General features: G+C 37.4%; 1 protein-coding gene across 1 annotated transcript in view; it reads left to right on the top strand.

The window, feature by feature from the left end:
• LOC137659235 (uncharacterized) overlaps window positions 1–12,652 on the top strand; it is a 31,059-nt gene that overhangs the window by 1,916 nt on the left and 16,491 nt on the right. Inside the window, exon 2 of the mRNA XM_068394269.1 lies at window positions 11,656–11,795. Within this exon, the coding sequence (XP_068250370.1) occupies window positions 11,656–11,795 (140 nt within the window). The remainder of the gene's footprint in view (window positions 1–11,655; window positions 11,796–12,652) is intronic.

The raw sequence follows: 12,652 nt of genomic DNA, 5'->3' as shown, positions 1-12,652 counted from the left end.
TCTCTCTCTCTCTCTCTCTCTCTCTCTCTCTCTCTCTCAATACATAGCATACCTACAAACACATCCAGTCTTCATAAAGATCCAAGATCAATAATGTTATAACATCGGCAAGACAAAACAACAACAACAACAAGAACAACAACACGAGTTCCCGTCTCTCATTTCGTGGCGGAAATGGTCGAGTTTTATTTGGTCCCAAAAAGAGTTCTATTTGTCTCAAACACACTATTGCTAGTTCGAGAGAGAAGAGAGAGAGAGAGAGAGAGAGAGAGACTAGCGCTGATGTCCTGTGGCGGGATGTTACAAAGTCTTATGTTATCTAAGTATATCATTCAGATCGTGTCGCAAGAGATCCTTATTACTATAATCGTTATTACAATTATCATTATTGATAGCATCATTACTATAACCCATGTTAAGCTTAAAAATAAATAGAAACAGAATGACCAGGTTTCAAACAAGTGAAAAAAAATTTAAATCAAGAAAATTAATGACTGGTTGTTGGAATTGACACCTAAAAACATTACTTATTTACATAAATTTTCCATCTTATTCAAATTCCTCTCGATATGCTCTTTCACACTCCAGTCAATTGGATGTCATCTAAATTCAGTCTGTGCCAATTTATCCTTCTCCATTACCACTCCAGTTTTATTAATATTATACTTTCATCAACATTAATGTATTGCTGCTGTTATCTTTTCCAATAACATAGCCTTATTAATGCAAGCATTTGTGTCAACCTCCCAGCTTCGTCCTAGTTATCGTTTCCAAATATCTTTCATAATTTGTAATATTGAAACTAATTCTTAGATAAAAACAGGTTAAAACCATTACTGCAAAAAAAAAAAAAAAAGTTTCAATTTCACAAAGTTAATAAGACTTGATTTTAGCGTTATCAGTCGATGGTTGTTATACTTCTTATATCCTGATGATCATTTACTCGACAAGATCGAATCCAAAGCCATTGTCCTTTTCAACAACCAACTCCCAATCTCTTATTCAAATTCATTTTCATCTTAAACAAAATATATTCTGCTTCGTTCTAAAGGAAATAGCGTGTCATACCTACCAACAAAACTGTCTTTCTCAGGTTCCTACCTCGGCATTTAAATCACTCAACACAGAAACCTAGCCAGGCACAGATTGACTATCCAATAAACACTTTCTTTGGCATACATTTTGTTCCCTTCCTGGCTTATATATAATCATTATTCCGGCTCTTTTTCCTGACACACTTAACCTTACTAGCAAACAAACTCAAATTGAACTCTTTCCCCATCACTTAAGTCTTTTGGACGCTACAAGCAACACCCATTCCCTAACTCTACAACGTCCAGCAACTCCAGACAAAATCCTTTCTTACCATTCTTACACACACTGGCCTTTCACCTTTGCTTTGACAAAATGCCAAACTCTATGACATTCAGGGAGCATATGCACTAATCAGGATATAAATAACCATAAAAATAATTATTCAAAGGCTCCGCCATATTGGGAATTGCTATATAAAGTTTGCTAAACCATTTGTGCAACATAGAATACATGAAGGTTATACCACTTACTACCCATGTAGTAAAATACTCATACCCCTTTCAATCCGGCTTTCAAGAAACCTCGTATAGGCACGGATGGGAAGTTTTGGCTGTTTGCAGCCATCCAAACTGGAGTCCGAAATGGTAGTATATATTCGGTCCGATGTATTAAATGGCTTTCAGTAATGGTAACTGGGGTTTCACATCGGATTTCATACATACTCGTACAGGCTCACCTGGGGGAATTTTGGCTGCCCTCAGCAATCCGAACTGGAGCCCGAAATGGTACGTATTCGGTCCGATGGTTTACATGGCTTTAAGAAATGGTAACGGGTTTCACATCAGATTTCGTACATACTCGTACAGGCTCGCCTGGGGAAAGTTGGCTGCCCTCAGCCATCCGAACTGGAGTCCGAAATGGTATGTATTCACTTCGATGTTGTACGTGGCTTTTAGTCCTGGCAACTGGGGTTTCACACGGGATTTCGTACAACCTTGTACATGCTCATACGGGAAAATTTGGCTGTCTACAGCCATCCAAAACTGGAGTCTCATATAGTCAATGTTCAGTCCGATGTTGTATGTGGCTTTAAATCCTGGTAACTTGGATTTTACACCCTATTTCGTACAACCTTGTACAGGCTTGGACGTGAAGTTTTAGCTGTCTGCAGCCATCCAAACTGGAGTTCGAAATGGTACATATTTAGTCCGATGTTGTATGTGGCTTTAAGTCCTGGTAACTGGGTTTCACACCGGATTTCGTACAACCTTGTACAGGCTTGGACGTGAAGTTTTAGCTGTCTGCAGCCATCCAAACTGGAGTTCGAAATGGTACATATTTAGTCCGATGTTGTATGTGGCTTTAAGTCCTGGTAACTGGGTTTCACACCGGATTTCGTACAACCTTGTACAGGCTTGGACGTGAAGTTTTAGCTGTCTGCAGCCATCTGAACTGCAGTCCGAAATGGTATGTATTCAGTCCAATGTTGTATGTGGCTTTAAGTCCTGGTAACTGGGTTTCAAACCGGATTTCGTACAACCTTATATAGGCTCGGACGGGAAGTTTTGGCTGTCTGCGGCCATCTGAAACGAAGTCCAAGATGCTAAGTATTCAGTTCGATGTTGTTCGTGGTAGTACGGGCCTTTACGAGCTGTCCAAAGTCGATTTAAAAAAATTAAACATGTTTATTTTATGGTTGCGGACTAGCTCCCACAGTCTGGTATGTAATCAGTCCAAAATTGTGCGTAGTCACAAATTGTAGGTACTTATGTACGAGATCATTGAGTAACCACTCCGAACTCATTAGATGTTGTACTCAGTTGATTTAATTTATCTCAACGATCAACTTCCTTCTTTCATACGAACCCTTACATGGCCCCAGCACGTATTCAGTGCGTCACTGGTACGCCAACTCTCCGCCACCCTACGTACTGTTCTGAAGTGAAACCACTATGATCCTGCCAGATTTTTTGTATATTCCTTTTTTTTTTCTTTTTTTTAATTCCTTTACGAATCGGCCAACGTACAACCGCGTACTGGCATCCGCAGCTGTACAGCCAGTACGCGATTGCTCCGCTATCTGGGGTGGAACTCTCCAGTAAATACAACCACTTTGCATATGTGGTACACATCGAGCCCCTGAAGCTAGAACAATCACCTTTGTTTGTTATGGTACCTAATCTTGCTCTACTCATTAAATTCATCCAGTAAGTTGTAGGGCTTCCCTTCCTTAATCCTACCCTATCGAGATCCGATAACAGATGCCCACCTGACTAATTGTAAGGAGAAAAGGAATGAATATAAAATAAAGGCAACGCCGACTTAGCAAGAAACTCCACTTGCCACTTCCGACTCCGCTTAACAGGTTTTCACCTCTAAACTTTACCTTGTTCTAAAGGCTGCGATGGTTTTCTTTGCGATCCAAGATCCAAGCCCTCATTTTCCTGTTTCAATATAGTAGTAATGGAAATTTTTTTTTACCATAACTTAAAAGTTTTATTTCATTCCATGACATTACTTATATTTCACAGACTTTAAAGTAGCTGAAAAAATATATAATCAGACATGTTTTCAATATTTTACAATACCATATAATATATTTGTAACTCTTCAAAATAGGTTAAAATAAAACATTAACATTGTATTGTTTTTCCCAATACTATGAATCACATCTCTCTCTCTCTCTCTCACTCTCTCTCTCTCTCTCCTCTCCTCTCTCTCTCTCTCTCTCTCTCTCTCTCAATATAACAGCTAAAATATTAATGACAAAACCCTTCTATGCCGGATAATACAAGTACCATACGGACCCTTAGAAATTCTTTGCTGAGTCATCAAAGTTTTACATTTGTAAACTTTTCATCAGTTTCATCCAATTAAATCAAGAACTCTTCAACATCCTCACTGTACCCAAAGGATCATCATCACATAATGATGAGTATACACAATGCCAGAGAGAGAGAGAGAGAGAGAGAGAGAGAGAGAGAGAGAGAGACCTATCCTATAATTAATATGTCAATGGATTACATACTGTATGCTTCGCAGAGTACTACATACGCCATTTTCAATATATCTTTCTCAAAATAATCATAACTGCTTCAAAGTTAATTTCAATTCAAATGTATGTCTTTTCGGTCCCTTTCATCAACTTTTTTCTATTCAATAATTATTGCATGTCTTCCATTAAATTCCCATCTTTCAATACATTAACAACATTACCGTTCATTTCCCATTGGACATTATCTTACCACCAGCACCATCTCCTCGTTTTGTGTTCTCTCTCTCTCTCTCTCTCTCTCTCTCTCTCTCTCTCTCTCTCTTCCTTTAGAGGTACTTAATCCTCCTTCCTTATTCTGCATCCAAGAACATCTTTGGCCCTTAATTCCCATCAATCCTCAGTCTCAAATTCTTCCCCACGCCAAGCCTTCTTTCTTCCCTCCTTCCTCTTAGGGGAGCAAAAGGTTTTGAGGAAAAACAAACAATTCAGTAGCAAAGACCAAGACAATACTATATGAGACTGTCGCCCTTAAACTTTCTTTTCTATTCTAACTTTATAAACCCAATTTCTTTGTTAACCCTTTCCCACACCACGAACCCTTTCCACCCATCTAGGGAGGAAGAAATCGTGAAAAAGGTAGAAAAGAACAAAGGTTGTTAAGATCTCAAACTCTCCCATACACCAAAGTTCCTCTCCATTTGAAAACTAAAATAATTCCCAGCCAAAAACCCTTACACACACTACCCATCCTTCCCCTCTGAGGAAAGAAAAGAAACGAGGGCAAAGATTAAAGCCTTGGGAAATAATATCTTGCCTCCCCCTATTAAAGAACCACCTCCCCCCATCCACCCAACTACCCAACTACCCCCAGTATCTTCTCCTGGATGCTCCTCCTCTCGATGCCTTAACCCATATTAATCAACATGAGATTCTTTGTTTATTATTTCCAACTCCTCCTCTTCTTCTTCTTCTTCTTCTTCTTCTTGGCTTTCACAGAGGGAAGCAAGGCTGCACCAGATGCAGCTTCATTACCTGAAGGCTTTGGGGAAGTTTATGGAGCTGGATCAAGTGATTATAATTAACTAGGAATAAGGGGTGATGTTTTTCTTTTTGCTGCTCAGCTTCTAGGAAAACTTTCCTTTAATCTAAATTCTTTCTTTTTGTGCTCTCATATATCTTTCTAAATATAAAAATTCATAATAATTTTGTGTAGCTTACACTAAGTATATGACTTCACAGTATAAAGAACAAGTTGCTAGTGCAGTTTTCTACTTGTATATAAGTATGAACGGAAACCAATCCAATCTTTATGTCTTTAAAAATGCACAACTAAATTTAGAGGTCACTAACATTAGCATATAATTATGTTATTAATTTTTAATGTGTATCGATTAAAAGATTCAATACAAAGCTTTCATTCAATTCAACACGGAATAAATAAATGAAACAATAAAAACATGATGCTAAACAATTAACTCCGTCTACTGCAAAGTGAAGATATTCCTTCATTAATTCTCAAACATAATTTTTCCTTGTTTCACCCCGCTATAAAGGGGGTCTCTCTCTCTCTCTCTCTCTCTCTCTCTCTCTCTCTCTCTCTCTCAACCATCTTCATAAAACTGGAAGACCAATAATGTTCCAAAATCCCCGAGACAGATTAACAACACAAGTTCCCTTTTCTCCTTCATTTTGCAGCAATGGACGAGTTTTATTTGTACCGGAAGAAAATTCTATTTGACTTGAGCACAACCATTGGTGGAGAGAGAGAGAGAGAGAGAGAGAGAGAGAGAGAGAGAGAGAGACCATACCAAAGTCAACTGACGAATCCATCCTTTAATGCAGAATGATGTACGATCTCCTTAAACAGAAAATTCTTCTCAGCATTAGTGGCTTTACATATCCAAATAGAAAGCTCACCAGCAGCGCATCGAACCCTCTACACACACTTCGCCAAAAACCCTTATCTTAGGGTATCAAGAGATTACAATGCCCTTACTTTATATAACTTCTCTCAGACCATTCACTCAATCCTTATTTAGGCATTCTTCACCACGAGCTTATAAACACTTCTATTCTCTCCACATGACTGAACAACCTCAAATTCTCTGGTTGATCCTTTCATTTACGCTGACCTATTTAACGTCATTATTTATCTAGATTAAGTTTTTTTCTTCTCAATTATCAGGACCATTTTTATTACAAGCCAAGCTTTAATTAACCCTACTGGAAAAGCAGGATGACAGAACATAGGGTAAGTAGTAAATAACGGAAGAAAGGATATAACCAAACATAAAACAAATAATACAAGAGACAAACGAGGACATGAGAATTCCGCCTACTTGCTTAACAAGAAACCATTTGCATCATGCGTTGGCGTTTATCAAGATCATTCCACAATTAGGTCACAAAACTAATAAAACCTATAGAATGGTATGTGGTATTGAGCCCTTACATGAACTAATGGGCAAGACTTAAATGAACTATTCAAAGTAGACATGCCAATCAGAAGGCTCATGTTTAACAGTGATGATTATCGATGGGAAAAAAATAGGCGAAACCCTACAGTAGCAGATATTCCTAAACAGCTGCCTCGTATACCTTCGCACAGAAACTCCATTTTAGAGAGAGAGAGAGAGAGAGAGAGAGAGAGAGAGAGAGAGAGAGGGGGAGAGAGAGAGAGAGAGAGAGAGAGAATTTAAATTTGCTAGCAAAATCGTTCCTGAACCGACCCATCGTCATTAAAGCGATGCATTTGATGTTAATTACAACATTTGATGTTAATTACAACATTTGATGTTAATTACAAAAATTTGATGTTGAAAGTAATTATTGGGGCCATTTCCTGCTGCTTCCGGTGCTTTCGACAGCCACACTCGTTGCCGGGATTAGACAACAAATAAGAGAGACTAAACCAATAATTAACCTCGACCGAAATAGGTCCGTTGTTTCATCACAGTTTGTTGGTCTCCTGTACATTGTGAAGGGCTTTCTAAGTTACTGTCGTTGATGGCTGTTTGTGGTAAATAATAATAATAATAATAATAATAATAATAATAATAATAATAATAAGTAATTAGGACCATCCCCGACAAACATGCATTGAAAATTAAGAACTATTGATGGCAATACCATCCGTGACTCCTGGAATCGACATCGGTGTGACAAAAGACATTTATTGATATTGCAAACGTAATTGCTTGTTGATTCCTAATACTCCTTTATCCTTATTACCACTATTATCATTATGATCATATCTATCATCGTCATTACAAACCTATTCTTTGACTCGGAGAACCATTAATCTTGGCAACTTAACAGATGAATCCTCCAATAATGATTATCAATTATCAAGATCGAAGTTTGGTAGAGTAATGACATGTAATTCAAATACATTGGGTTACCGAGTAACCGACCCATGACAATATTGTCAAAATATTAGACAATTGGAAATAATAATGCGTTGTTTATTACTTATAACTTTCGAGAGTATTAAAGCTTCTAAGATTTCTAATACATCTTCAAAGGATTAGACATACGTATACAAATATTTTAGATAGATATGAATACAAAGACAGATTCAACCAATCCCACATCCTCTTCCTTTCCTAACTACCAAAGGAAAGTTTTGGGCAATTTGTGTGAGATTGTCGTTTTCGAGTGGTTACCGCTCAGCGTGACAGGAAAATTATGTATGTATGTATGTATGTATATATATATATATATATTAAATTTATGGATAGTTGATGAAAACTATGAACGAACACAACCTCTAATCACCAGCGGATGTTCCATCAACATATTTAAAAGTCAATGAAATGGGACAAAGGGCAATTTCATATTACCAAAGGCATTGGAAGCATCAACAAGCAATTCATACAAATAATCTTCATATGATTCCAAATAATTTCCAAAGATGATGCCAATGAGAAGTAAAGTCATAAAATGTTATGCCAAAACAAATTTAATTTTGAAAAAAGGTAAAATGTCTTAAAGTTTAAAGTTTGACGACAAAGACTTACTTAAAAGACTTTACTGTATCTCGTCTCGAGTTCTCGGGAACTCAAAATAAAAATACTTTCAAATACAAAAGTTCTGAGTAACAAAATTACTAACTTTTAGAAAAGTATCTAACACACCTTACATTATTCAAACATTCTCCAGAGAGAGAGAGAGAGAGAGAGAGAGAGAGAGAGAGAGAGAGAGAGAGAGGGGGGGGGGGGGGGGTTCAAATATAAACGTTCCACAACCCACAAATCATTCTATGCTGAAGATAAACAAAAGCCTCCAATCCATTAAAGGATCGATAAAGCCGGAATATCTTAGATCAAGCGATCCTAACGCTAAAGCAAACAGAAGGTTATGCAAGAAATTGGTAAGAAGACAATCGAAGATAGAATCATCCATGTTAGGATTCCGGTAGATTGAACACAAATAAAAGTTGTTATGCTTACCACAACCTTTTATTACCTGAATCTCATGACATCCACATTCATAGCAGGACTTATGAGAAGCAGGGTACTAAGTCCTAATATACACCGACACTTCCCTGGCCCTAGGGATGGCATCACGTTTCAACATTATTGGCTTCTTAAAACCAGCTACAAGGAGTTCAGCTGAGGGCCTCATATTAGAAATCAAAGTTTTTGAGCACAAAAGAACATCATACGGTCCGGATGCAACTGTAAGGTCTTGAATATTTGCATTAAGACCACGAATAATGCAATACAGTAGACGACATTGATGAAATCTAGGACGTACTGGTCCAGGATTTCGTTCAATGTCTCCAGACAGCATACGAATCGATGGTAATGAAATAGATACATCATACTTAACAACTAAATTAACAAGAATTATAACAAAAATAATGTGTTTTAAGGAAATATAAATAAAGTGATTGATCAAACCAATAGACTGTAGAAAAAATAGTGGGAAAAACTAGTCAACATTGAGGAGCCGATACACCATGCAAGGCTAAATACCCTCCAGGATAGCCACTGCGACTGAAGGGAGGACAGTAAGGATGGTTTTGAGAAGAAATAGAATCAGATAAGGATAAGACAACCTCTTGATAAACCACCAGGCATCCATGGCCCTTCTATTAAGCCTCCCAACACAACATTTAAAATGAAAAAAAAAAGTAATATAGAATAGTGTGCTCGAGTGTACCCTCAAGCAAGAGAACTGTAACCCAAGACAGTACATATATATATATATATATATATATATATATATATATATATATATATATATATATCACACACACAAGTGTATGTATTTATATACACACTCGCATATAACCAAAAAAAAAAAGTGCACAGGTGAACAGTGGAAGCAGACGCCATAAAACACACGAAATATGGACTCCAATTTTTTAGAGGCGCCGTTGCAAAGGTTGGGAAAACCCTCAATCACTTCTACCTGGAATATTCGTCGTATGTTAGGCTGCGTTCTGACGCTGAAAGAATTTCAGAATTTTCATCTCCACTTAGTGGGATTGTGTAACATAAAAAAATTATAAGAGAGAGAGAGAGAGAGAGAGAGAGAGAGAGAGAGAGAGAGAGAGAGAGAGAGAGAGAGAGAGACCTCTGATATTAGGGAGGAATATCATCCGAAATATGATTAAAGTCGGTAAAAATAGGAAATTAACTCTTGGTTCATAACTGAAATTTAAGACTTCCGTTGGGAAAGATTGAATGTGTTATCAAAGACTGAAAATGACAAATCAGACAATGGCAACGTCAAGTAAAATTTGGAATTCAAATCGTTGAGATACTACCGCTAGAGAGTTATTGGATCCTCTGACTGGCCAGACAGTATTACATTGTATACTTCTCTTTGATTACGGCTCATTTTCCTTTTGCATACACATGCATCGAATAGTCTGGCCAATACTTTACGTATTCTCTTCTGTCCTCAAACGCATGACAACACTGAGATTACCTAACAATCCTTCCTCGCTCAAGGGCTTAACTACTGCAATGTAATTGTTTAGTAGCAATTTTCCTTTTGGGAAGGGTAGAAAGAAGAGACTCTTTAGCTATGGTAAGCAAATCCAAAATCAAACCATTGTTCTCTGATCTTGGATAGAGCCATAGCCTCTATTCCATGGTCTTTAACTATCTTGGATAAAGTTCTTTTGCTTGATGGTACACTCGAGCACACTATTCCATCTTATTTCTCTCCCTCTAGTTTTTTTGTAGTTTCCTTATTTCCTTTCCTCACTGGGCTGTTTTCCCTGTTGGAGCCATTGGGCTTGTAGCATAGTGCTTTTCTAACTAGGGTTGTAGCTTGGCAGGTAATAATAAGAAGAAGAAGAAGAAGAAAGAAGAAAGAAGAAAGAAGAAAGAAGAAAGAAGAAAGAAGAAAGAAAAAAGAAGAAAGAAGAAAGAAGAAGAAGAAAGAAGAAGAAGAAGAAGAAGAAGAAGAACAACAACAACAATACAAGTAATAATAATAACAATAATAATAATAATAATAATAATAATAATAATAATAATAATCAAGCTATATATCAGTTTAGTGAGATCGGTGTTAATGTATGGACACGAGTCTTTGGTATGACAATGAAACAATCTCCAATAGATTTAGTAGATTTGAGAACACGGGTATTGTGAGTTAAATGGCAAGACAGGATTAGAAATGAAACTATTAGAGAGATCATTCGAGTGCCATATGTGGATGAGATCATGGTGAAGGGTAGATGGAGATGGTTTGGGCACGCTCTTCGCACTCCCCAAGAAAGATTAATTCACCAAACTTTCTACCGGGCTCCATAAGGCACTAGAAGAGTTGGAAGACCCAGGCCTACACGGCTGAGGACTATGAAGCATGAAGTAGATGATGATGAATGGAGAAGTAATGGTTTAAAAGTTCAAGATAGAGACGATTGGCGAAATTTAACCGAGGCCCTTTGCTTCAAGAGGCGTAAGAGATAATGATGATGATGATGATTGTCAATGCATCCAGAATAATACTGATTAAACTCTCTCTCTCTCTCTCTCTCTCTCTCTCTCTCTCTCTCTCTCTCTCTCTCTCCATAAACCTTTCTTGAAGGTAAGAGACTCAATCCAACGCAACATTGAATCTCAGACATACAACTTAATTAAGGATTCGCCCGGAGGGGCATCCCCTTTTAGCTCTTTGAGGTAGAGAAGGTTTCTATGGAAAGACCCAGCTTAAAGGGGAATAAATAAATGTGAAAACAATGGGGAAAGTTATGAAACCTGTTCTTAAATATTCATACTGAATTAATGAAAAATGTCATCACTGCTGCTGATCTTTTTCAACAAAGATATCTTTTTGACAGCGCAAACAATTTGCAGCTCTTTTAACTACGACACAAACTCGTTAGCATTAAAACATGAAGAGAATTTAGGTCATACAAACATTAATTTTTGTATTCTCCGCTCATAAAACAAAAGCATTTTTCTAAAACTTCCTTCTGATTACCTCTATTTTTTTTTTCATTTCCGAACAAACCTTTCATAAAATCTGAACCAAGAAGTATAGGAGTAATATTATATTGTAAAAAAGAGAGAGAGAAAAAAAACAGCAAATTGAATATCGATTTAACTTTTCCAAGCAAATTCTAATTTTGTTCTTTCTCTTTGTCTTCCCCCGACCAGAAGCGAGAACAGCGGCCTGCTGCACTGTTGGTCGAGAGTCCTGTGGTTCGACACGTGGAAGAAGGCCCTTGCCTACTGGATCTGTGCCGGAGCCGTCCTCATCAAACCGCACATCAAGATGCGGCTCACACTGGCCGCAGGTAAGTCCGAAGACACAACCGGACGCATCTACGGCTTCATTCCTTCCTTCGCCACAACTTGAGTTTCAAGCAACATTTCAAAGAGAAAACCAAAGCTGACTTTTCTAGCGTATGTTTGTGTGCAGGAGTAAGGGTAAAAGATTACTTGATAACTCAGACATATTCTTTGAATATAAGATAAAAGTATTGTATCATGAATTGGTTATTGATGGTATTTTCTATCGCAAGACTTTGCTTTACAGAATACCATACAAATAATGGAAGAAAAACAATAATTCAAGAGTAGACACACACATGTGTATATATATATATATATATATATATATATATATATATATATATATATATATATATATATATATGTGTGTGTGTGTGTGTGTGTGTATGTATATATAGATGTATGTGTGCGTGTTTATGTATATTAACATAAAAGCATATAAGTACTGTTAAACTTTTAGCCAAGTTGAGAATCTCATTCCTCCTCCCTCTGCATTAAGTGCATTATGCTGGAATCACAAATTCCCTTATCTTGTTCCCGTTTTCTCCCGTAAGAAGCAAAGGGCCTCGGTTAGATTTCGCCAGTCGTCAGTACATTGGGCTTTTAATTTAATACTTCTCCATTCACCCTCTGCTTCACGCTTCATAGTCCTCAGCCGATAGGCCTGGATCTTTCAAGTCTTCTAGTACCTTGTGGAGCCCAACTGAAGTTTGGTGAACTAATTTCTATTGGGGAGTGCGAAGAGCATTCCCAAACCATCTTCATCTACCCTTCACCATGATCTCATCTACATATGACACCTGAGTAATCTCTCTTATAGTTTCATTTCGAATCCTGTCCTGCCATTTACCTCTCAATA

The sequence above is a fragment of the Palaemon carinicauda genome, chromosome 19, assembly GCF_036898095.1.
Source record: "Palaemon carinicauda isolate YSFRI2023 chromosome 19, ASM3689809v2, whole genome shotgun sequence".
In the NCBI taxonomy this organism is placed as follows: Eukaryota; Metazoa; Arthropoda; class Malacostraca; order Decapoda; family Palaemonidae; genus Palaemon; species Palaemon carinicauda.
This window is presented reverse-complemented; position numbering and strand designations above follow the sequence as displayed.